The sequence below is a fragment of the Schistocerca serialis genome, chromosome 7, assembly GCF_023864345.2.
Source record: "Schistocerca serialis cubense isolate TAMUIC-IGC-003099 chromosome 7, iqSchSeri2.2, whole genome shotgun sequence".
In the NCBI taxonomy this organism is placed as follows: Eukaryota; Metazoa; Arthropoda; class Insecta; order Orthoptera; family Acrididae; genus Schistocerca; species Schistocerca serialis.
The window spans coordinates 153,080,564-153,108,137 of NC_064644.1; the positions used below are offsets into that span (position 1 = coordinate 153,080,564).

The 27,574-nt window shown below is 46.8% G+C and overlaps 1 protein-coding gene across 1 annotated transcript; it reads right to left on the bottom strand.

The window, feature by feature from the left end:
* Nucleotides 1-11,559: 11,559 nt before the first annotated feature.
* On the bottom strand, nt 11,560-12,420 carry LOC126412942 (histidine-rich glycoprotein-like). The gene has a single exon (XM_050082834.1). The coding sequence runs from the start codon at nt 12,418-12,420 to the stop codon at nt 11,593-11,595; it is 828 nt and encodes a 275-aa protein (XP_049938791.1). The 3' UTR covers nt 11,560-11,592.
* Nucleotides 12,421-27,574: the final 15,154 nt, after the last annotated feature.

A 27,574-nucleotide genomic window follows, 5' to 3' on the forward strand; every position in this document is an offset into this window, starting at 1 on the left:
TCATTCAAGTGCTAAAGCCGGAAAGAACCCACTAGATGTGGATAGCTACCCACCTATCAGCCTCACCAACGTTCTCTGCAAGCTGGTCAAAAATTTGGTCAGCCAATTGGTGTGGTGTCTTCTCGAGTATCGAAGTCTCCTAGCTCCGTCCCAGGGCGGTTTTCGGCGAGATCGCTCCGCCACTGATAACTTGGTCCACCTGGATTCTGCCATCCGAATGAACTTTTCCCGGCGTCAACACCTCAATACTGTCTTTTTTGACCAGACGAAAGCCTGTGATACCACTTGGCAACACCACATCCTCGCTGCTCTCCATGAGTGGGTTCACCAGGGTCCACTCCGGATTTTTATATGGAACTTCTTGTTCTCCTCACTTTCAGAGTTCGAGTCAGTGCTATGCACGTTTCGCCCCACAGGGCTCTGCCCCGAGTGTCTCACTCTTTTTAACTGTCGTTAATGGTCTCGCACCAGCAATAGGGTCCTCCATATCTCCCCTCCCATAAGCTGCCAATTTCTGTAATCCCTTCTGCTCCTCTCCTATTGGTGTGGCTGAACGTCGACCGGCCTTTGTGGCCGAGCGGTTCTGGGCGCTTCAGTCTGGAACCGCGCTGCTGCTATGGTCGCAGGTTCGAATCCTGCCTCAGGGATGGCTGACCTCAGATGTTCAGTCCCATAGTGCTCAGAGCCATTTGAACCCCTTGCTGAACGTCGACTGCAAGCAGCCATACAAAAGGCACAATCGTGGGCTCTCGCTCACTGCCTCCAGGTTCGGCTACTAAGACTTGCGTCATGCACTTCTGTCGTCGTCGTGCTGTCTACCACCATCTGGAAATTTACCTCGATGACGAACTTGGTAATGTAGTGGAGACTTACCACTTTTTGGGACTGGTCTTTGATGCCCACTTAACTTGGCTTCCCCATCTTCGTCAACTTAAGGAAAAGTGCTGCTGGCGTGTTAATATTATTCAATACCTGAGCCAAAATAACTGGAGTGGAGACTGCTCTACACTGCTGTAGCTGTACAAAGCTCTTGTGCAGTCCCATTTGGCCTGTGGGCGCCTGGTGTATAGTAGAGCATCGCCCTCATTGTTGCGGCTGATGGATTGTGTCCACCACCATGGAATTTGAGTTGCGATGGGAATTTTCCGAACCAGCCCAGTGAACAGCCTCCTCATATAAGCTGGTGTACCTCCATTGCTTGTTAGGTGACACCAGGTGCTTGTGAATTATATCTTCCATATTGTTCGCCTCACGATCCTAATTAAGGTCTTCTCTTCCCTAACATGGGTATCCGTCTCCCGCAATGGCGAACCGGTTTGGGGATTGCAATTGCAGTTCGTGTCCGGTCGCTTCTCACTGCACTCTGCACTTTCCCTCTGCCAGATTTCCTGCAGGTTACTCACAAATGCCTCCATGATCCATGCCTCAGCCAAAAATTCGTCTGGACCTATTGCAAAGCTCGAAAAGCTCAATTGCACGTGAGGCCCTCTGCTAGCAAGTTTTCTCTATTCTCGGCGAGTTCCAGGGCTCAGAAATGGCTTACACCAACGGCTCGATGGTCGCTTATGCTCACGTTGGCCTACTGAACAGCGCTCCTTGATGGATGGCTGCAGTGCTTTCGCTGATGAGTTAGTAGCCACCTCTTGCCCTCTTGAGCATATCCACTCCAGCGCAGGTGAGTCTTCAGTTATCTGTAGTGACTGCTTAAGCAGCCTACAAGTCATCGAGGAGCTGTTTCCTCACCATTCTTTGATAACGACTTTCCACGAGTCACATAATGCCCTGGGAAACAGTGGACGCTCAATGTCCTTCATTTGGACCCCAGGACATGTCGGGATCCCGGAAAATAAACTTGCTGATAGGCTGGCCAAATAGGCTACTGTTAAATCAACTCTGGAGATTGGCCTGCTGGAGATGAATCTCTGATCGGTCTTCCACCATAAAGATGTAGCGATCGGGGATACTGAATGACACACCCTCAGTACACCAAATAAACTACGTGTTATCAAGGAGACAATGAACATGTGGCAGTCATCCAAGTGAGCCACTCACAGGCACTCCATTGTCCTTTGTCAGTTGTGCATCGGCCATACCTAGCTAACGACGGTCACTTCCTCTGTCACAAGGACCCGCTTTGGTGTCGTTGTAGTTCCCACATGACTGTCGTCCACATCTTGTCGGACTGCCCGATTTTAGCCACCCTGCGGCGGAATTTTAACCTTCCAACCACACTGCCAACCGTGTTGGGAGACAATGCCTCAATGCGGTGTTGTTTTACGTTTCATTCGTGAGGGGTTTTCATCGCACAATCTGAGAGTGACGTCTGGCCTCCCCTCCCACGCCTCCACACTCCGTCCATTTCGACTCTTCCTAACTCTTTCTTTGCTGTTTGTTCCCCTTGGTGTTTGTCTTCTCCCTTTCTGTGTTTCTCTAACCTCGTCTTTTAGGCTGGAGATTTTAGTGTTTTGCAGATTGGCTGGTTCACCCGTTTCTATTTTTGAGATCAGCCGGCCAAGGCCATCTGCTATATTACTTTAAAACCTTGCACTACTGCCGCGCGGGATTAGCCGAGCGGTCTAGGGCGCTGCAGTCAGGGACTGTGCGGCTGAACCCGGCGGAGGTTCGAGTCCTCCCTCGGGCATGGGTGTGTGTATGTCCTTAGGATAATTTAGGCTAAGTAGTGTGTAAGCTTAGGGACTGATGAACTTAGCAGTTAAGTCCCATAAGATTTCACACAGAGCAGCAGCCTTGCACTACTTATTTCTTTAAGTGTAAGTTTTCCCATTCTCTTAGTTTCTTTCGTTTTCTCATTCAATGTAGTTCAGAGTCAGTTTTACGGCTTTTACTTTCCTCGACTCCTTTTGGGACTGTTTTTAGCCAGAGACCTGTTTGAATGTGGAAAAAGGTACTGACGACCCCATACTTTGGTAGCTTTACTTTCGAAACCAGCCAAAGAACCAACCATTACCACACAGATTTGTCTCTTGGGGACGAAAGCAGTGGCACTCGATTCATCGACAACTGCTTTTCATTATCCGTTCAGCTGAAGCTGCTTTCCTGGTTGGACTTCTTCTGTGTTCAGACTTTTCCGTTTTCCCTCGCACTACGACTAATTTTATCGTGTAGCTCCTCGGACACTACGCCGACTATGTAATCGGGTGTAGCAATGATCCCGACCCCCTTGTTTTTCGCCATATGTGATGAATGTGTGGTGTCACCGCCAGACGCCACACTTGCTAGGTGGTAGCTTTAAATCGGCCGCGGTCCATTAGTACATGTCGGACCCGCGTGTCGCCACTGTGTGATCGCAGACCGAGCGCCACCGCAAGGCAGGTCTCGAGATACGGGATAGTACTCGCCCCAGTTGTACGGACGACGTAGCTAGCGATGCACACTGTCGAAGCCTTGCTCATTAGCCGAGCCAATAGTTAAAATAGCCTTCAGCTAAGTCAATGGCTACGACCTAGCAAGGCGCCATTAGTAACATTGCATGTATCTAAAGAGTCTCACTTGTATCGCCACAATCTCCAGATGTACCAAAAGGAAGGATTAAAGTTAAGTATTGCAGAAGCTACGTACTTTTCTTTATAGCATTCATTACGTCTCCTGTTTCAGACCTCACGACTTCCTGCTTTAGCTTAGCGCGTGCCTTTCGGCTTCCTCTCATTGTGTCTAGGCTGTCTTGTCTAGACACAACAGAATGTTCAAAAATGGTTCAAATGGCTCTGAGCACTATGGGACTCAACTGCTGTGGTCATAAGTCCCCTAGAACTTAGAACTACTTAAACCTAACTAACCTAAGGACAGCACACAACACCCAGCCATCACGAGGCAGAGAAAATCCCTGACCCCGCCGGGAATCGAACCCGGGAACCCGGGCGTGGGAAGCGAGAACGCTACCGCACGACCACGAGATGCGGGCAACAGAATGTTCATTGGCAGTGGCAGACGCAGAGGCTTCCAAGTTAACGTCCTTTATCTGCAAAAATGTTGCACCTTGTCTTTAATCATGAAGTATTTGGATAGCTCTTTCTCTGTAGCCTTCTTTCATTGTTTTTTTCCTGAAGAAAAAATTTGTTTCCTTTGCAGTACCGGTATTGTGGAATTTTTATCTATGAAGTTTTCTTTTCATAAAACAAATTTAAATGCCTTTGCTAGCAGGCCAGAGCGAGTTAGGTTGTGGAAAAGGGCGTAAATGAGGTGGCTGGCAGTTGCACTCCACATACAAACTTTATGCATCAACGCGCAATACTAAATAAAAGGATCCAAAACACAAAACTTTAATCAATCTCCTTTGATTGACTTTAGATCTGCTGAAGTCCACACTCAAAATCTAAGACACAAGGCTTAAGCCAAATTAAAATACAAGGTTCTTCTGGAGGTTTCACCCAAGAATATTTTCTAAATATTCAATGCAATCGGCTAAAGCCCTTAGCACTTTAATTTTAATGGAACTCAGCTACAGGCCGCATATGAAGCAATAAGAAGTGCTTCAATCCAATGGCAGAAGGCCTAATCTTAAAACAACTGAAGCAAATTCGGCTGAAGGCCCTATACAACAACATCACAACCGTATGCCTTAAGGAGAAGACAAGAACATTAATTTAAGAGATATTAAAACTCAGGTGAAAGCCACACATCAACAGAATAATTTAACGGCTGAAGGTCTTAAAAGATTTGATGTAAAATTCAGCGGAAGGCCCCTATAAGAACAACAATCTCATGCCTTATGGGCAAGACAGGAACATAAATTCAGGATATATAAAACTCGGCTGAAGGCCACACATCAACCAAATAACTAAAACTGAAACAGGAAGGTTACTGTGTAACAGATACAGAACGATTCTCAGAAGTTCGAGGCGTCACCCTGGAATTGTAACACTAACGCGCATTTAGGCAAGACAAGCAGCCTGACCAAGACTCTCTTAATTGGAAGGTAACCCAACCAACCAACAGCCGACCGACAAATCTACCAAACAGTTCTGCTCGGCGCAACCAGCAAAACGACTACAAGATTTCAATACAGCGACACAGAATATTGGGGCCCACAAAGCCTGATATCACCTCATCCGTCGAACTACACGCTGCACTGGATAGCAACAACACGACGAGGGAATAAACTAAGTTAAATTTCATAGGAAGGCGGCTGGAATCTTAGCCGACTTAAATACACACATGTTGTTGCACCCGCGAATGTCCCAAAGGCGACAACCAGGATCAAACGACGAAATGTAACCAGTTGAGGCTCGATAGTAAGTTAAGTGAGGACTCAACTTTCATGTCCAAGATTGGTGGGCGACGAACTTCGTAGCATTCACAAGCAGCACCTCACACTGCAACCGCACGTACACGCCGCCAGCAGCTCCAGCGACGGCGGCTTACTTGCTGCTCCACGAGAACCGACCGACTGGACTGCAGGTTCCTCCGCGACTGCTGCTCCGTTGCGACTGCACTGCTGGTGCGTCTCCCACTCGCTCACTTCTTCGGATGGATGACGTCATTGAGACACTGGCTCCGGCCTAACCGTGCAGAGGTAACAGTACCGACATATCTGCACTGGAAGGAACCGACCCGAATACACGTAGTCGATGAGACTACCGCACGAGCGACCAACCAACGGTCGTCCCCCCCGGTGGTATTGGCAGTGCCGACCTCACTGGGGCTCCATCCCTGGCTGCACTGGTGGTCCTTCTCGAACTGACTGCCATACACACGATGACCTGGAAATACTATCGGTCATTCCAGAGACCGTACGACACTGCAATTATCGATACGCGCTGCTGCTGCTGCTGCTCACGGGAAAGTAAGGTAGGAAGTCAGTGACGCCATTAAATGGAATAATAAAACGAGGTGGCAGTATCGTAATAGAAGATGACAAACAACAAATCGCATGAACACCAGCCACGCACGGCTCACAAATAACAACAAAAATAAAGAACAACTTAAGAAAAAACAAAAAATAGAACAAAAGTGAAAAACATGGAATAAAAAAAAACACTCTAGTACCATGTTTAGGTGAGGGACGAGCTCAGTGAGTGGCGGGTGGGGGGGCACCATGGTCAGGCCACAGGTTTCGACCCCTGCCCACCTTGTCTCCACCCAGCCCGAAGCTGCCTGTGTCCGGTCGTCCCTGCCAAAAAAGAAGGAAAAAAGCGGACAAAAAACAGATCAGCGGTGAACGTTTGTGCTGTTCCTTTCTGATTCCTGATAGCGGGCACTTCTCTACATACATGTAACAACGATAGCAATGTGTGCCCAATTTCAGTAATTTACCACGTTTTCATGAAGCTGACCATTATAATAAGAAGCAAGAAAGAAAAGTGGCTCTGGACATGTGTTACAGTGTGACGGCGGTGTGTTTTGCGAGTTCTAATCACGGTGGGTACCAAAGCACCGAAAGTTCTCTGTTTTAAAAATGAAAAAGGAAGGTAGGCACGTTGATTAGTAAACAAAGCGTGCTCGTTCCCGAGTTCGAAACCCACCATCGCTTAAATTTTGGTTAATAATCAGCATTAGTGGCCGCCTTGTCAAAGCGGGCGGAGGAGCGACAGAGGTTCAGGACACTTTCTTGTGTCAGGGTGCGAAACTGCCCCTCAAGGTGTAAGAATCAGAAATAAGCAACGGCATCTGGATGCAGAAGGCTATGGAAACCACTGCACTACAGACACATAACGTGTATAAACATGACACGTGGCCTGTAATTGAAGAAGTGCTATGTTGATCTCTCCATTGGCAAAATATTCCGGAATAATCCCCAATCGGATCTCCAAGAGGGGAATGCTAAGCGGAATTGAGTATGAGCAATAGACTGAATAACCAAAGAAATGATAAAGTTCTACAAGTCGTGGTAGGGACTATCAGGAGCTTGAACGTGGTAGGGAAACGAGAAAATCTGAAAGAGAAATGCGAAGGATTCATCTAGATATAATAGCGGTCAGTGAAGTGAAATGGAAATAAGACAAGTATATATGGTTAGATGGGTATATAGTAATATCAACAGCAGCAGAAAATTGTATAATGTGAATAGGATTTGCTACGAATAGGAAGGTAGAGAGTGGGTCACTGTGAACCGTTCAGTGATGGGGTTACTCTTATCAGAACTTTAGGGTAATATAGAAAAACAAGATTTTCGGTGGAAAAAAAGAGCAACGTGTAACTGAATGTAATCCAACTAACAATATTTGTCCTCATTATATGCTCCACTGCCACTTTGATGGACCCTGCAATGATATTTTCTGCATTAAACCAACTTTCTCCTTCTGCGTTTGTGAATTCGACACTATACAAGCAACTTATATCTGATTTCTTTTTATCGTTTCATCCTAATAATGACCGTCGGAAGACGGAGTATTTTTTTATGACACTACTTTTGATATTGGTTCATCACATATGTCACTTTTTGACTGATTTTCTTTGATGATGTCGATTTTTACACTTCTGAATTTCCAAAAAAGTAACTTTCTCTTCTTTGATACAATTTTCTCCTTTATTTTTTTTTTTCTTTAAATTGGCGTTTCATCTCACTTTTGTGTAGTGAAGATGTTAAAAATGACTGTCTTGCCCCTTTTTTACCATTGTTTCTGATTTCTTGGTCTCAGCTTCAAGTGATGGTATTATTTCTTTTGATGCTATAGAAAACACCGATGACGTAGCCAAGATGTCACTTCAGAAGGCTTGTGGTTCCAAACCATTAGAGCATCAGGACTCATTTGTAAATGGATTCCACATTCTCGGTTTATGAAAGACGCCAAGTCTTCCCTACTATAATTTCATAATGGTTTTTTGCAGCCGCTGGGTCATCTTCTGCGATGGGATTTGTCTGTGGCGGTGGGTTCTCTTCTAGAGCAGGATTTTCTTCTGAAAATAGACTCTCTTCTGGAATCTTAACTATCTCTGGATGACCAGATCTCTCTGTGGTCGCTGAAAGGGTAAACAAGTGGCCTGCGAAAATATTTGTGTTAACTGGATAAATTCCTGCTTTCATGAGCTCATTTATTGCAGTTGTCATTCCTACTGCTTTAAGGGAAGCAGCACCATACAATTTGGTTGCCCAATTAACGGTCACAGCGCTTCAAGGATACTTTGCAGGTAATTGACGAAATTCTTGTTAGGAACAGGTGCTCAAAGGATTCATGAAGGTCACAGCTACGTTCTTTGGAAACGATGTGGTAGTAAGCACAATCAAGTAATATTGTTTTCCTGGGTCAGGTTGGTTAGATGGACTCTCTTCGTATGTGTGGCATGCCAGTTCAAAATCATAATATACTAGTCTAACTGCATATGTCTTAGAATACTCTATAACCTTTCCAAAACTTGCGTACAAAAACTTTAATTTGTTTCCACCCTGAAGGATGATATTTAGCAAGTGTAACTGGTGCTGCTTCGTCAATAAGCAGGAGGTTTTGTTTCCTTCGAGGGAAATTTACGTTGTTGGCGTAAAGTTGCCGGCTGTCCTCATACAAATTTTAGCGTAATTAAAGCACAGCGCTCTGGTGCCAATGATTCTAGGTATTTATCCCTCGTAAAGCAAGAACTTTTGATGGCTTGTTAGGAACAGTTGTTATTTCTGTTTAATGGCCACGGTAAGAAAATGTATGCATGTCATATACGTATTCTAACACATAAAAAAAATGGCTACATGCTGTTTATTTTTTTAAATGAACACACCGCCATTTGTACTGTTGTTTATTTAATTACGACACAGACTTCGGCCTTTTATGCTATTTTCAAGTGACTGAGTGTAAATCATTAACAAATATTACTTATATTTATGTCCTCAATGTATGTTAATGACATAAACTCAGTCACTTGAAAAGGGCATAAAAGGCCGAAACCTGGGTCGTAATTAAATAAACAACAATAGATTCAAATGGCGGTATGCTCATTTAACAATTATTGTATGACTGAAGCTATTCAACTCATGGGTCCTGATGTCGAAATATTTTCTGGAAATCTTAAAGACTCTACGCCATGATGTCCGTTTAGAAGAATATATAACAGGTGAATTCCAGCCCTCTCCGATTCAACGTTTAAGTTATACATCAAATTATTTTTTGGTGCAATATCGTTTTCTAATCTTGGGACATTTTTCAAAGTAAAACCAAGAATCCTAGTACCTATCGATAATGATGGACTAATTCTGTTTCTTGTTCTTCTAAAAACATACGTAAGTATGCCACCAATCGTCTTTTAATTACTGCCTCCTTAGACGTTAGTTAATTTTTTCTGCCCTTTTCAAATTTATAGTCTGGGATACATTGTGAAACACAGAAGGTTCTTACAGTTTCCAAGTAACCCACGTTTCCTGATAACGCTTCACCTATTGCCCCTTTCATTGGCTCCATGACTGCCATTGTCTATTTGTCGTCCTTTGGTATGTTCTCGGTATATTTGACAGAGAAAATAGTTATAATAATAACAAATAAATCAAAAGCACTATTGCTGAACCAAATCCCTACTGTTTGATAATGGATAAATAATTACTATTCATATGATTTCCTTACTAAATAAAGTTTTTACGAGCGTAATGGCTATGAAACAATCGCCGTTTAAAAACAAAACAACCTTAGTCAGTTGATACCATGAAACTTAATTACCTTTACAGACGCAGTTAACTAAACAGCAAAAACACGCGAATATGGTCGCTCATGCTTCGTGATTAGTGGGGTGCGATTCTGTACCTTTCTACCAGTGGGAATAAACAGTGACATCAGGAACACGATACCCGGTTTCACCTCACTACTCGATCTTATCTCACTTTCACCTATGAACTGCGGCTAATCTAGATTTAAGAACTGGCTATCCCTTGAATTAAGTACTTTTACAACTTTAAACCAATACATAAAGAAAAATTAGTAATAGAATTTTCAGCAGGCTCATTTGTACACTTCATTTTCTGATAGGGTTTTAACTTCGTGTACGTTGTCATCGGATTTTCCAACATTTGTATTATTTGATATAAAATTTCTGTCTAAGTAGCTATTGACTATCTCTATTACTCCTTCTGTTTCTTCAGAGTATTTCAAAATATAGACATTAAGTTGCAGTGATTTAATAGTGGATAACTGATGAGATATTGTTCTTATCTTTAATGTACGTTTTGTTCAATTTGTCGCTGTAGATTACGAACTAGGAAATTCTGCTTTTTTAACTTTTTACCAGTTTTTCCATTTGTCTCATTAAATTGCTTTTAGTATACAGACGTAATTGATATTTTCAGTTTTAGAGACATTATCACCAAAAAGATGATCTACCTATTGATTTGTTACATTGAAAGATTGGTATAAGATTCAGAGTTTTCTCGGTATAATTTCTTTGTGTCTTTCTTAAATAAGACCAAGTTATCTGAACGTGTATCCGCCATGCAGAACAATTCCTGTTAGTGAAATGTGTGGAACTTAATAATACTGCTGTGTTTCCAGCAGTCTGTAGGACGTCAGCTTATTTTATAACTGTGCAATATGTAATATAATGCTACATTATTCCCACACGAGATGAATGTCTTGAACTATTGTTCTTCCAACATATATAAAGATTTGCTAATAAAATTGTATATTTGTGAGACAGTAATAATTTTTAACGTAAATGGAGCTGCCAGTTTAGGAAATGTGTGTAGTGCAGATAAAATAAAACTAATAACATCTCGGGAGTTTTCAAGAAGAACAGAAAATACGTGAAGTATATTCTGAGGCACTTGTTCCTCTTATATATCTGTAAAGTTCGGTAAAGTGTAGAAGAAACAACGTCTGTTAATTCATCAATTATTCTCATCGACTAAATTCCATGTACACTAACTAAAATTGTCTAATACTCCCCAACAATTCATTCTTACACTGCATTCCAACATAGGTTAGTTAGTAACTGCCGACGACTGAATGTTATTGCTGGAACTTTTCCCTTCTATATTCAGCTACAGAAGCGAGAAACCCTGTGACTTGCTAATTCCATCTCTGGAGCGAAAAGAAGCTGACGTTTCAGCAAGTGCATACGTTGTTGAAAAACTTGATGAAGACCAGATAACTTTTTTTGTTTTCGTGCCACGAACAAGAAACGATACCGTAAATTTCGGGCTGCGGTTCAACGTCGTCAGCATTGAGGGCAGACCTGTCAGACCCAGGCAGTATGGTAAATTGTGCTGCTGCATCATTTTGCGCCGTCTGCATTGGAGCTGAGCTTATCCATTGGTTTGCCTGCCGCAATATTAATTGAGCACATTACAAAACAGACTACCGGGATTTAGAACACGTACAACTCGTAATCCCTCATTTAATATCACAGTATTGCGTATAAATGATTTAATCATAAATCTAATTGATTCTCTTAATGCAGGGATTTATATTTAATCATTTCATTAAATGCTGATGACGCTGTTGCGTCACTGGAGTCAAGGGATTTTCGGGAGGAATGGAAATGGGTAATATCGGCAATAGCATAAAGACGTTTAATAAGGGGATTTCAGAAACGTTTTAATACAACAGAAGATAAATTCAATAACAACAAATTCGAACGCGAAATGGGATGTATAACAAAAACAAATAACGGACGTAGTTTGGATGACTAATGAGCTCCAGAGCTGTAGGCGTCTGGTGCGCTTCAGTGATGTCCGTGGCCGCCGCCGCCACCACCACCACCACCGCCTCCGTGTCCGCTGCTGAATCCGTAGTGCTTTCCGCCAGAGTGACCGCCCTTCTTGCCGTAGTCTTCGTGGTGGCCGTGGTGCGACTCGTGGCCGTGATGGCCCTTAAAGCCCTTGTGGTCGTCGTGGTAGTGGCCCTTGTCGTGGTGGCCCTTCTTGCCGTAGTGGTCGTCATGGTAACCGGAGTGGTGGTGTCCGCCCTTCTTGTGTCCGCCGTGCTTCTTCTCGTGGTGATCGTGGAAGTCACCGTGCTTGCTGTGGTGGCCGCCCTTGTGGTAGTCGTCGTAGAACTTGTGCTCCTTGTGGTACTCGTCCTTGTGGAACTTGTTGTGGTAGCCGTGGGTCTTGTGGCCCTTCTTGTGGCCGCCCTTCTCGCCGAACTTGGCGCCCTTGTGGCCCTTCTCGCCCTTGTGGTGCTCGCCGTAGTGGCCGGCCTCGTCGTGGTGGCTCTTCTTATGTCCGCCGTGCTCCTCGTAGTGGCCGCCGTGGTGCTCCTTGCCGTACTTGCCGTGGTCGCCCTTGTCGTGGTGGTGGTGACTCTTGTAGCCCTTGTCGCCCTTGCCGCCGTGCGACGAGTGGTGCTCCGAGTGGTGCTTGTGGCCGCCGCCCTTCTCGTGGTGGTGGCCGTGGTGGCTCGCGGCCGCTTCCAGGTCGGAAGCCGCCACAGCCAGGTCTGTCTCCTCTTCCTTGGCTGCCGCCCTCAGGTCCCGGGCGTCGCAGGAGGCGAGGAAGGCGGCGACGCAGAGGAGCGCCAGCGCGGCGCCGAGCCGCCACGGAAGAGCCATGCTGGACAACGGTGTGCAGGCAGTGACTACCTTTCCCTGGAGGCGGTGCCCGTATTTATACCGGCCGGCGGCTCTGCTCGCGGGGCTTGCCTGAGCGTTACCAGTTGCGGCTACCACCCTTTTTTTGTGCCGGCCGCGACACCGTCAGCGGAGGTGGGAAAGAGACGAGCCCTCTTTCTCGTAGTTTCCAAGCCCGCGCGGGAGGATTTTCTCCCTTTCTAAATCGGACGGAAGTGCCGAGTGGCACCGCGCGGGCTGGCATACCTGCCAAGTCGAGCGTGCGCCTGTGTCGCCGGAGCTGGACGGCCGTCACGCTTTCGAGAGGCGGACGCTGGGCCGCCTGTCCACACTGCCATTTGCAGAACACCCGTCCGCTCTGGACCTGTTGAGCAGTCGTCGAAGAATCACTTGTTCTACGTTGAACATGCAGTTCTAGAGGGGATCCCACATGACCCTCCTTGACTGTACGATTAGGCAAATAAATAGTACTATACACTGTGCCTTCATGGTAACTCACATCTACATCTACATCTACATCTACAACGGTGTGTGGCGGAGGGCACTTTACGTACCACTGTTATTACCTCCCCTTCCTGTTCCAGTGGTGTATGGTTCGCGGGAAGAACGGCCGCCGGAAAGCCTCCGTGCGCCCTCGAATCTCTCTAATTTTACATTCGTTATCTCCTCGGAAGGTATAAGTTGGGGGAAGCAATATATTCGATACCTCATCGAGAAACGCACCCTCTCGAAACCTGGACAGCAAGCTACACCGCGATGCAGAGCGCCTCTCTTGCAGAGTCTGCCACCTGAGTTTGCTAAACATCTCCGTAACGCTATCACGCTTACCAAATAACCCTGTGACGAAATGCATCGTTCTTATTTGGATCTTCTCTATCTCCTCTGTCAACCCGACCTGGTACGGATCCCACACTGATGAGAAATACACAAGTATAGGTCGAACGAGCGTTTTGTAAGCCACCTCCTCTGTTGATGGACTACATTTTCTAAGGACTCTTCCAATGAATCTCAACCTGGCACCCACCTTACCAACAATTAATTTTATATGATCATTCCACTTCAAATCGTTCCGTACGCATACTCCCAGTTATTTTACAGAAGTAACTGCTACCAGTGTTTGTTCCGCTAGCATATAATCATACAATAAAGGATCCTTCTTTCTACGTATTCGAAATACATTACATTTGTCTATGTTAAGGGTCAGTAGCCAATCCCTGCACCAAGTGCCTATTCGCTGCAGATCTTCGTGCATTTCGCTGCAATTATCTAATGCTGCAACTTCTCTGTGTACTACAGCATCATCCGCGAAATGCCGCATGGAAATTCCGACACTATCTACTAGGTCATTTATATACATTATGAAAAGCAATGGTCCCGTAACACTCCTCTGTGGCACGGCAGAGGTTACTTTAACGTCTGTAGACGTCTCTCCACTGAGAACAACATGCTGTGTTTTGTTTGCTAAAAACTCATCAATCCAGCCACACAGCTAGTTTGATATTCCGCAGGCTCTTACTTTGTTTATCAGGCGACAGTGCGGACTGTCTCGAACGCCTTCCGGAAGTCAAGGAAAATGGCATCAACCCAATTCTTATGTACATTCATGGGCTGCATTTATTAAAGAAATGAATATTTCTTTCCTTGTTATTCCTGTTCTGAAGCCATGTAGACATCCTGCAAACGTCGTCGATACCTCATCTCGAAGACAAGGTACTCTTTTGTTCCTTGTCGAACTTTTGATATTTCATGAACTGGAAACTAAAATTGGGGTAGCACGTACCTGGAGCCACATGTTTTTGCAAGGGTTTCAACTCTGTCTCACTGGCTTGTCTACATTTTTAGAACCTTTTCGAGCCCACTGTGATGCAGAACTCTAGTACTTTTCTACTACGGTAGTTTTTTTGGGATAGGTACATAGATGACATCATTTTGCTATACAAGGATTCATTTCAAGACTGTCACACTTTTCTACTCAGTTGAACAAATTGCGTGGCAGAATCCAGTTCACTATGGTAACTAGCAATAACGTAACACTCCTCTTTTTGGATCTCCCAGAATTGATGGTGGTTTGATTTGTTATAATATTTTTATCAAACCTATCACTTCTCACTTCGTTACGCACAAAATATCGAACCACCCATTGGAGATCGAAAAGGCAGCATTCTGGGCCCTGCTCCGCAGATTGCATAGTGCCCGTTTATCCCGTGAAGCTCATGATCGGGAATTAAAAATAATATAGTTCGTAGCGTATTAAAATTGGTATGACGCTGATTTTGTTGGTAAAATTAACAGAAATATATTAAAGAAGTTGAATGCGAAGCTCAATGCTGTCCATACCCCACTGATTTCAGGAGCTTTGATTCTCCTTAACGTAGTGAGTAACAGATCACTTACTGACAATAAATTCCATAGTATACCGTTCTATAGTAACATTTCCAACAGAAATGGCAACTGTTTGACTGCGAAAGATATAGCTCCTGCTTTTTACATCCCGAAGAATAATGACCAAAAGTACGAACACAGGGAGACTGCAGCACGGAATGAATTTAAATCATCGGGGATATACCGTATCAATAAATAATACGTGAGACGGTAAGGAACTTCGGAACCCCCTTTAGAGATTTCAGCTCAAAGGCAGCACTGAGCTTGCATTTGCGGGAAACTCACCGTATCACCGACATCCGAAAGAATATGCAAGTACTACTCTTCGAAAGTAAAGACAATACCTTTGATATTTTAGAAATAGCCAAGATTTACTTTGCTCGTAAAAGTTTCTCGGGCTCTGCCTTGGAGACGTTGACAGATCTGAGACACAAGGATCTTTTAGCAAATATTGCCTGCTAAATAGGCTGGCATTAACCCAATAGCCCACAATTTTACTATTACAAGTCTTCAGCTTCCCAGATTAGCCTTATGTGTTTGTCCACTGATAAGTTGTTGTTGCTGTGGAAAAGGGAATTTGTACTACCACTCGCGCTGTATTAATATTTCACGTTTTACGATCTACTTTTCATACTAAAATGGACATGATCTACTTTCCGAATTTTTATAAATTTTGTTTGTGAAAGAGGGAATTGATACAATCACTCTGGTTTTACTAATATGTTGCATTTTAATTTTCCACTTTCAGTATTTTTATAAACGGGATAAAGCTTTTTACATATTTTTTAAGTAGTTTAGCACACGTACAGCTTCCCTCTACACTTCACATCCTCCCCGCCCCTATGAGTCCATCCGCAAACACATTCCCAACAGGTAGCCGTCAATACTGCCTCGCCTGCAGCCACTCAACTAGCTTCCTGCTTGTGGCACAATAAGACTCTTCTCGTTTACTGGATTAATACTTTGATACCGTCTCGGCGCATTAATAGTAAACAGCTTCGTTTAGCCTGTTTAGTTTTTATCCAGATTTTGAGTTTATAGGTTCTGCTAACCCCTTCATTTCAAATATGGACTTCTAATCTTGGTGTTTAAAACTTATTGTGAATGAGGGAGAGTGCCTCTAAGGCAGTGATGACTTGTTAAAAAGAATGTTTGTGAGGCTATTTCCACCAAAGCTCTGCTATACTACTTTTCAGTCCCTTTGTGCTTTACACCTTTGTTAAGCAGTATTTGCAAAAGAATTTATTGTGGTTGTTTGTACAGATGGGTATGCGTCTTCAGTGGACGATACACAAGTTGGGACCTTTAATTAAAGCTATTCTACAGCCAGTGCGAATCATTTCTTATAAACTATGGAAATTAAAACACCTCAACCCATCATATCTTCATTTAATTTATTTACGCAACCGGTTTCGATGCTCCGTTACAACATCTTGTGGTTACGTAAATAAATTAAATGCAAAAAAGATTGCTTCGGGTGTTTTAATTTCGATTTCGTATCGAACAGCCCAAGTCCTTGCTACCATCTATTACAAGGATTGACATAGAAATATTTGAATAACATTTTCTTGGTTTTCAAACCACGTCAGTTCGAATAAAATTCTAGATCTTTCGACGGCCATCTCCGCCAGCGTCGTCAGTGCCTTTAATCCTGACGATGATGGTGGAGTGGCCATCGAAAGCTCGAGAATTTTATTCGAACTGAAGCGGTTTGAAAACTCAGAAGATTTTATTCAGATATTCCACCGCGGAAGACTTCAGAGACAAATAAAACGATTTGTACTTGGGCTGTCTGTCAGAAGCCACTTACCCCTCTTCCTACACAAGGAGAATTAAACACCCATTTCGTTGCTACCCCAGCTTTTAAGCCATGCAGACATCTTGCATAGGTGACTGAGATCAAAGCTTTAAGATAATGGAATCATTTGTTCATCGTTGAACTTGTATTTCTACAATTTGTCAGCGAAATTGCTCACCCCTCTTCGTTAAAGTGATTACTATGTAGCTGTCTACTGATATCCATTCTTTGAAGCCACGAGGACACGTTGCGGACGGGGTTAATAGCTCGACGTTACGGCATAGCAGGACTTAGCTTACATCACGTACTTGTATTTAGGGATGTAAACTCCTCAAACACTCTCCAGGTTGGTGGATCGGCTGTGGTTCAGCGACATAAGCACTTCCGCTCAACTTACAATTAAAAAATTAAGCAGTTGTTAAATTGATAGAGTCTACGTTAAGTTACGTAGATATTATGCAAGCGTTTTTGGAACCTCAGCTAGAGGACTGGAGAACCACTCGTTCATCGTCGAACTTGTATTTACACAATATATCAGAAACAGGTGCCGCTTATTTCTCTTCGTGCACTTTGGGAGTAAAGTACGAGTAGATGTTCTACTGGTGTCGCTGCATTTAAGCCATGAAGACATGTTGCTAACGTGCTTAATATCTCAGCTCGACGACGACGAAATCATGCGCTGTAGTTACACTCGGACATACCTTACATCACACATTGCTAGGCAGGAATGTAATTTTCTTGAACAATCTCGAGGCTGGCGGATCGGATGTGTCTCAGCAACGTATACAGGCCCATTCCAATGGACACCACAAATCCCAGAAATTACCACGCTAGACAGCTCATCGCCTGGAATAATTAAGTCCGACGTGGCTCAAAGTCGGTACAAGGCAAATGAAGAATTTCCCAAGCTGCTGTGTAATCATTTCAAAGTATAATTCCTTGAGACAGCATGGAAGATGCAAAGGAGGACAAGGAGACTTATACATCTCTGTATAAGGCATGATGGTGAACATGTACCGAGGTCCTCTAGATACATAGCTTCATCTGCAAGTACGCCCGTGGTCTAAGGGTTGTTGGCACGGTAGCTCAGCGTGTTCGGTCAGAGAGCTGGTTAGCCTCTGTATTAAAAAAAAACTGAGTGGAAGGATCAACAAACGAACTTGAACGGATGTTATGTGACGCCGCAACTACCAAACACAACGATCAACAAGGAACAAAGCACAAAAAAAAGGATAGCGTCTTTGAACAGTAATACAAGTCCTCGGTCTCCCGTTCGATTCCCGCCACTGCTTAAATTTTGAATAACAACCAACATTGGCGGCCGAAGACTTCCGGCGTAAGAAGTCACCATTATTCCTAGGACTGGGAAACTGCCTCTAAAGGCGGAACAATCAGAAACAATCAACGACAGGGAGATGTAGAAGGCACTGGAAACTACTGCATTAAAGACACGTAGCTTCTGTCCACAAGACATGCGGCCTGTAATTCAAAAAGTATAATGATGAACTCTCTATTTCGGGACAGTCCCCAACTCGGATCTCCGGGAGGGGAGTGCAATGGAGAGGTGACCATGCGAGAAAGCTTGATTAATCAACGACAGAATACCGTGCTACGAGTTGGGGTAGAGAAACTAGAAAATCTGAAAATGGAAATGCAAAGGCTTAGTCTAGATATAGTAGGGGTCAGTGAAGTGGAATGGAAAGAACACAACGATTTGTGGTCAGATGAATACAGGGTAATATCAACAGCAGCAGAAAATGTTATAACGCGAGTAGGATTTGTTACGAATAGGAAGGTAGGGCTGAGAGTGTGTTACTGCGAACAGTTAAGTCATAGAGTTATTCTTATTAGAATCGACAGCAAACCAACTCGGACAACGGTAATTCGTGTATACATGTAGACGTCGGAAAGAAAAGCATATGAGGACATTGAATCGGTAATAATATACGCAAAGGGGGATGAAAATCTGATAGTCATGGTGGACTAGAATGCAGTTGTAGGGGAAGGAGTAGAAGAAAAGGTTTCAGGGGAATAGGGGTTTTTGACGATGAATGAGAGAGACGAAGAAATAATTTAGCTCTGTAAGAAATTTCAGCTAGTAATAGCGAATACTATGTTGAAAAATCACAAGAGGAGGAGGAATGTTTGGAAAAGGCCGGATGATACGGGAAGATTCACAGTCGGCTCACAGCCGTGTTGCGAAGCGGACGTGCGCGGGGCTCCGTGCGGCGCTCCGCAAGCAGGACGTTGCTTACTAGCGCGGGTAGTGGTGTTGCAGTGTAAACAGATCACCTCTAACAACGATGGCGCTTTCTTGCAGAACGGCCGCGATTAAATTAACGTTCCATGTCCAGTACGCTCGACCTAAGGCATACGAAGTAGAGCGTTTCCTGCGTGAAGTAATGCACTTCTATTCACAGGATCTTCTCGGCATATATCTTTGGATCGTCTCGAGCATAATGTACCTGAAATTTGCCGATGAAGCAGCGTCCGAACGGCTTATTTGCCGCTCCACCGATGGATATCGTTTCCACCACTCGGACGGCAACTTGGGTGTAGTAAACCTTGACCACGCACGACTCGGCTTTCGAAGCATACAAATATTCGAGCTACGGTTTGAAGTTCCGGCCACGCTTGTCGTGAACGCGCTGCGGCCATACGGGGAAGTACTAAGTTATGTGGAAGAAGAGTGGCATACAGGGAATTAGTAAGTCATGTGGAAGAAAAGTGGCATACGTTCGAGACGTATCCTGTTCTGGACGGAGTGCGTCAGGTGCGAATCGAACTGCACAAACACGCCCCGCCGTACGTGACCGTTGGTCGCTATCGAGCGATCGTCAATTATGACGGTCAACCACGGACTTGTTCGGGGTGCTGTCAGGAAGGGCATGTACGGTCTGAATGCCTGCAGAGACGCCTCGTCCAGATACCACGTGCAGACACGACGCCAACACCGCAACCAATTACGTTGCCTATTACGTACGTTGAGACAGCAAGGAAAATGACAGAAGCGGACGTACACTCCTGGAAATGGAAAAAAGAACACATTGACACCGGTGTGTCAGACCCACCATACTTGCTCCGGAGACTGCGAGAGGGCTGTACAAGCAATGATCACACGCACGGCACAGCGGACACACCAGGAACCGCGGTGTTGGCCGTCGAATGGCGCTAGCTGCGCAGCATTTGTGCACCGCCGCCGTCAGTGTCAGCCAGTTTGCCGTGGCATACGGAGCTCCATCGCAGTCTTTAACACTGGTAGCATGCCGCGACAGCGTGGACGTGAACCGTATGTGCAGTTGACGGACTTTGAGCGAGGGCGTATAGTGGGCATGCGGGAGGCCGGGTGGACGTACCGCCGAATTGCTCAACACGTGGGGCGTGAGGTCTCCACACTACATCGATGTTGTCGCCAGTGGTCGGCGGAAGGTGCACGTGCCCGTCGACCTGGGACCGGACCGCAGCGACGCACGGATGCACGCCAAGACCGTAGGATCCTACGCAGTGCCGTAGGGGACCGCACCACCACTTCCCAGCAAATTAGGGACACTGCTGCTCCTGGGGTATCGGCGAGGACCATTCGCAACCGTCCCCATGAAGCTGGGCTACGGTCCCGCACACCGTTAGGGCGTCTTCCGCTCACGCCCCAACATCGTGCAGCCCGCCTCCAGTGGTGTCGCGACAGGCGTGAATGGAGGGACGAATGGAGACGTGTCGTCTTCAGCGATGAGAGTCGCTTCTGCCTTGGTGCCAATGATGGTCGTATGCGCGTTTGGCGCCGTGCAGGTGAGCGCCACAATCAGGACTGCATACGACCGAGGCACACAGGGCCAACACCCGGCATCATGGTGTGGGGAGCGATCTCCTACACTGGCCGTACACCACTGGTGATCGTCGAGGGGACACTGAATAGTGCACGGTACATCCAAACCATCATCGAACCCATCGTTCTACCATTCCTAGACCGGCAAGGGAACTTGCTGTTCCAACAGGACAATGCACGTCCGCATGTATCCCGTGCCACCCAACGTGCTCTAGAAGGTGTAAGTCAACTACCCTGGCCAGCAAGATCTCCGGATCTGTCCCCCACTGAGCATGTTTGGGACTGGATGAAGCGTCGTCTCACGCGGTCTGCACGTCCAGCACGAACGCTGGTCCAACTGAGGCGCCAGGTGGAAATGGCATGGCAAGCCGTTCCACAGGACTACATCCAGCATCTCTACGATCGTCTCCATGGGAGAATAGCAGCCTGCATTGCTGCTAAAGGTGGATATACACTGTACTAGTGCCGACATTGTGCATGCTCTGTTGCCTGTGTCTATGTGCCTGTGGTTCTGTCAGTGTGATCATGTGATGTATCTGACCCCAGGAATGTGTCAATAAAGTTTCCCCTTCCTGGGACAATGAATTCACGGTGTTGTTATTTCAATTTCCAGGAGTGTAGTTCCGTTCCAGTTACCGAACCCAGCGGGCCCGATCTCCGAGCCCACGACGACGCAGCCCCCATTGCAACCGTCGCCGTGCTCGACAGCAGCGACCACGTCTGCACTCCAGCCATGTGAGGCAGGATGGAAACAGAAGATCGATTCGAGCTCGGACATGGAGATGCGGGAGGTGCCAACAGTTTTTCGTGATCCACAGGACACGGACACGCGTCCCCGCAAACAGAAGTCGCCCACACGACGAAAGAAGAGGAGACTGTCCACAGGAAATGCTTCGCGAGATGGTGACACGTTGCACGAGAATGAGAAAAATCCATCTGCGGCACGGGCTGTGGGCCTCACTCCATCGGTTCCTGGTTCGCTGCAGGCAACGTCTCCGCAAACATAAAGCCTATTTGATGATGTTCAACGCACTGACGAGCCCCATGGCGACACCAGATGAACGTCACTCGTCGCCTAACGTACCACACCTCCAGCTTGGTGATTGGGCGTCCGAGATGGAGATGGAAAGCATGATGTTAGACTCGAGCGACAACCTGATTCCCGCGGCCGGGAGATCGTCGGACGGACACCTTGTTTCTGCCGCTCAGTAACATATATATGGTGCGGGTGACAGGGACCGTCAGACGGACGAAGTTGCGCTTGCTGGCTTAAGCGACTGCAGGACACGTCATCGTACTATCAAATGACCCAAGTGTATTGGATAGGTACAGTCAGTGTCAATGGCATTAGTTCCACGATCAAAAACCAGCTGTTGAAGGACATGATTGAGACGGCGGACATTGATATCATGTTTCTTCACAAGGTACGACCTGATCTGCGCCTGGATGTTTATGGTCTTACGTGAACCCAGCTTCGGACGGTGGTGGTGGTACGGTAATACTACTACACGATGGCATACAACCTGCGGATACTCAGTATTTGCCATCAGCGAGAGGCATTGCGATCACCATCGGCGCAGTCCGCCTTGTGAATCTGTATGTCCCATCTGGTGCTGCGAAGCGTCGAGAGCGAACGTCCTATTACTTTACTGAGGTAGCTCCACTGTTTCAAGGCGCCATAGAGCACTTCGTGATGGGCAGGGCCTTTAACAGCGTCTTACGCCCTGAGGATCAGATCCTTCACCACGTCCCATGTCCTACCCTTCATGCTATGGTCAGGAACCTCGCTTTACATGATACATGGCTACTAATCCACGGTGACCGACGCGGATATACACACTTCACCATCCACTCAGCCAGAGGGTTGGACAGGATTTATGTCTCCCACGGTCTTCGGGCAGCGACTGTCAGCGCTGAACTGTGGCCCACTGCATTCACCGACCATCAGGCCTTCATCTGCGAGCCGTAGTAGAGGACATTGGACTCTTAACGTGAACATTCTCTAGGAAGAGGCTTGCCGTGTAGCCATCACTGATTCCTGGCACAAATGATAGCGACGGCGTCGTGCTTAAGATTCCACGACACGGTGGTGCAACCACCTCTTCGCCGTACTCTCATAGCGTATGGACGAGACAGGATTCCATCCCAGAGGGACGTGCTTCTCTTTATCACATAGTCAGAGAATGGAGACATCATAAGAGGCTACACATCACGGCAGTTATTTCGCCGGACGGGCAAGGCGCAGAGACACGTAACGCTACCTCCCGTGTCCTCAGTGTCCTCACAGATTATTACCACTCTCTTTATCTTGCAGGTTAACAACCTCGCAATGACGTTGAGGACATCCTGCACGACCTGCCACCTTCGGGTAGGGCACAAGGTGATGCTCCATTCTTGGCGGCCGTCACGTGAGAAGAAATGCACATGTTGCTGTCGCAGGGTGCTAGAAACAAATCCCCTGAACCTGGTGGTCTTCCGCATGAATTTTGTAGCACCTTTCGGACCCGATGGGGTAAGTTTGGCAGCAGATGAGCTGCAAACTCCTGGATCCAAACTTTCGCGTCTCCCCCGAAGTTTTGGAAGCCATGATCATCCCTGTGCCGAAACAAAATGGGGTGGGGGAGGGGAGGGGGGGAGTGCAGACCGCACAACTTCTGGCCGTTGACATTGGTGAATTCAGATTACAAGCTGTTCGCCGGCATACTTCGTGCTCGCCTCTTTGTTGTTGTCAGAAATGACATTCGTGTTTACCAAACATGTCTGGGAGGTGGCAGTAATATACACACGGCGTTAAGCTCTTACAGAGATGTGGTGACGCTGATTTCGGCGTGCCGCTTAGAAAAAATGTTCAAATGTGTGTGAAATCTTATGGGACGTAACTGCTAAGGTCATCAGTCCCGAAGCTTACACATTACTTAACCTAAATTATCCTAAGGACCAACACACACACCCATGCCCGAGGGAGGACTCGAACCTAAGCCGGGACCAGCCGCACAGTCCATGCTTGCAGCACCTTTGCCGCTTAGAATGCGCCATCGTGGCAGTTGGCCTAGACCATGCATTTCACCGAGTTGAGCACCATACCTTGCAGGCTCTCTTAGAGGAGATAGCAGTGTCCCCAACATCAGCGGATGTGGTTCTCCGTCTCATCCACGGAGCCCCTTCTGCAGTCCTGGTTAATGGCTACCGCTCGCCATCGTTTACTATTGAGCGCTCAGTGTGACAAGGAGGCCCTCTGTCAACATTTCTCTTGCCGTCGCCCGCGAGTCTGCACTTCACGGTCTAGGACATATTAAATGTTGTGCCTACGGATGATGAAGTTTTCCTGGCAAGGGTGGCAGTAGATATATGTAGGGCGACCATGTGGCTTCGGCCATACGGTGAGGTGGCAGGCAGCCGTGTCAGCCTGCGGAAGTCGCACTCCATGGATGTGGGCAGAGGACTGGATATGAGTGCGCCGGTGCCCATTACCAAGGTCCCGACGATTTCATGTATGGGAGTGACCTCCCGTGGAAACGTGAAGCGTGCAGCAGCAAATACGTATCGCAGATCACTTAATGCGATCAGCACGCAAGTTCGTCTCCACACCTTTGGAACATTTGACTTGACCATACGGGTACATTTTGTCGACATCTGCCTCGCTCCGAAACTTAATCATTACATACACGTTCTCCCAATGGCCGGAACGGTAGGCGCCAAGTTCCAGAGGCTGCCTTTGGCCATTTCGTCAGCGACGGTAGGATGTTCAGGAACCGTTACGGGACACTCACGTTGCCCACACATGCAGGCGGCATTGGAAAGGTAAACGTGCACAACCGGGCGAGCGCTCCCTTTCTGCGCACGATACATCGCCTATTTACTACAGACATGGCACTGATGAGAAGGTGGCAACTCAATCCCTCCGGCCACCGATTCCTGTTGGCCACATCGCGCCAGCACTGTGATAACGGCTGCCGTGTCTGATCGCCATGAGTTATCTGTTGGATGTCTTGCCGACCATGTTGGATCCTAGAACCAAGGACTTCTACCGCTACTTTAAACGGACAGTGCCTGCTAATGTGACTGAACGCCGACATCCGGCGGTTGGCTGGAGGCGGATTTGGCGTAACATACACTCACCTTTCCGTCCCACCGCGGTGAGGGCGCTATGGTATGTGATAACGACTGAAAAATTCCCCACCCGACAACGTTTACACATTATACACCTTGCAGACGATTCTCTCCTCCCCAGACCCGCCGCTGTCGGCACCGTCATACACCTTTCCGTTTGTGGTAACGGCTGCCGTGTCCTGGCTCCTCCCACGGCGCATGTTGGCATTGTTGTTGCGACGGACGCATCAGTACGTAGAGAGCACCGAACTGATCCATCCAGACGTCGCTTACTATCCTGCTACTCATCATAACGCCACAATGTGGGTTAAGGGTATGACATTGCCATACTTTTTTATTGAGAGCGTCGTAGAGTTGTTAGATTTTTGGTACTGTTTAACAAGCAACTACACAGTTTTACAGCGCAAGGCATCGTATGGTTCGCTCTTTGCGAATTACTTCGGGTCGTTGTTGACGCGCCCTCCAGACCATTGGAGTGTACCGGGGGTGAGAAGAGATTAAGAAATACCACATGATGGCTGTTGAGAGACATCAACCGCAATTATAGGGTGTTTCACCGAGCTGCATGAGAAGAAGACCCGGACATCCAGCTGTCTGGCTGCTGTGGACGCCCTCGGAAGAAGGCGCATTTAATTTTTGTTCGTCGTTGGAGCCTGAAGTGGTACCAAACAACCGTCCTAGATATATTTTAGAGTGAAAGTGGCGGAGGCACTAGCTTTGTTTTTATTTTCTAGGTTAGACAGGTTTTTTGGTGGTAGTATGGGGTGATATGGGACAAAGCCTATAGTGGAAGACAATTGTTACATTTATGCTATTTGCAGTATCAGAAAAAGGAAAAAAACATAAAAAAGACAAAAAAAGGGAATGTATTTGATTAGTAATACAAAAGTCCTAGGTCTCGGGTTCGAATCCCGCCACTGTTTAAATTTGGAATAATAGTCAGCATTGGCGGCCGAAGACTTCTGCCGTGAGAAGTCACCATCATTCTGCCAGTGTCCTTGTCCAAGAGGGTCGAAGAGCGGGTAGAGGTTCAGAGCACTCTCTTGTCCTAGGACTGGGAAACTGCCCCTAAAGGCGGAACAGTCAGAAACAATCAACGACATGGGGATGTAGAGGGCACTGGAAACCACTGCATTAAAGACACGTAACGTTTGTCCACAAGACATGCGGCCTGTATTTCAAAAAGTGTGATGATGAACTCTCCATTTCGAGACAGTCCCCATTTCGGATCTCCGGGTGCAGACTCCAGTGCGGAGGTGACCATGCGAAAAAGATTGAATAATCAACCACAGAACCACAGAATACTGTGCTACGAGTCGGGGTAGGGAACCCAGAAAACCTGAAAATGGAAATGCAAAGGCTTAGTCTAGATATAGTAGGCGTCATTGAGGTGAAATGGAAAGAAGAAAACTATTTCTGGTCAGATGAATACAGAGTAACATGAACAACACCAGAAAATGGTTTAACGGTAGTAGGATTTGTTACGAATACGAAGGTAGGACAAAGAGTGTGTTACTGTGACCAGTTCAGGTGATAGGGCTATTCTTATTAGAATCAACAGCAAACCAACACTGACAACGACGTCGCAAGCTGAAGTTAAAGGGTCAGAATAGCGTATGAGGATATTGAAAGGTGGCCCAGCGGTACTAGGCGCTACAGTCTGGAACCGCGCGACCGCTAAGGTCTCACATTCGAATCCTGCCTCGGGCATGGATGTGTGTGATGTCCTTAGGTCAGTTAGGTTTAAGTAGTTCTAAGTTCTAGGCGACTGATGACCTCAGATATTAAGTCCCATAGTGCTCAGAGCTATTTGAACCATTTTTGATACTGAATGCGTAATACAATACGCAAAGGGAGATGAAAATTTAATTTTCATGGGGGACTAGAATGCAGTTGTAGGGGAAGAAGTAGAAGAAAATATTCCAGGAGAATATGGGGTTGAGACGAGGTATGAGAGAGAAGAAGGAATACACTCCTGGAAATTGAAATAAGAACACCGTGAATTCATTGTCCCAGGAAGGCGAAACTTTATTGACACATTCCTGGGGTCAGGTACATCACATGATCACACTGACAGAACCACAGGCACATAGACACAGCAACAGAGCATGCACAATGTCGGCACTAGTACAGTGTGTATCCACCTTTCGCAGCAATGCAGGCTGCTATTCTCCCATGGAGACGATCGTAGAGATGCTGGATGTAGTCCTGTGGAACGGCTTGCCATGCCATTTCCACCTGGCGCCTCAGTTGGACCAGCGTTCGTGCTGGACGTGCAGACCGCGTGAGACGACGCTTCATCCAGTCCCAAACATGCTCAATGGGGGACAGGTCCGGAGATCTTGCTGGTCAGGGTAGTTGACTTACACCTTCTAGAGCACGTTGGGTGGCACGGGATACATGCGGACGTGCAATGTCCTGTTGGAACAGCAAGTTCCCTTGCCGGTCTAGGAATGGTAGAACGATGGGTTCGACGACGGTTTGGATGTACCGTGCACTATTCAGTGTCCCCTCGACGATCACCAGCGGTGTACGGCCAGTGTAGGAGATCGCTCCCCACACCATGATGCCGGGTGTTGGCCCTGTGTGCCTCGGTCGTATGCAGTCCTGATTGTGGCGCTCACCTGCACGGCGCCAAACACGCATACGACCATCATTGGCACCAAGGCAGAAGCGACTCTCATCGCTGAAGACGACACGTCTCCATTCGTCCCTCCATTCACGCCTGTCGCGACACCACTGGAGGCGGGCTGCACGATGTTGGGGCGTGAGCGGAAGACGGCCTAACGGTGTGCGGGACCGTAGCCCAGCTTCATGGAGACGGTTGCGAATGGTCCTCGCCGATACCCCAGGAGCAACAGTGTCCCTAATTTGCTGGGAAGTGGCGGTGCGGTCCCCTACGGCACTGCGTAGGATCCTACGGTCTTGGCGTGCATCCGTGCGTCGCTGCGGTCCGGTCTCAGGTCGACGGGCACGTGCACCTTCCGCCGACCACTGGCGACAACATCGATGTACTGTGGAGA

What these genes read in the sequence shown, in the direction of transcription:
- LOC126412942 (XM_050082834.1), bottom strand. Translation starts at nt 12,420, where the DNA reads ATGGCTCTTCCGTGGCGGCTCGGCGCCGCGCTGGCGCTCCTCTGCGTC.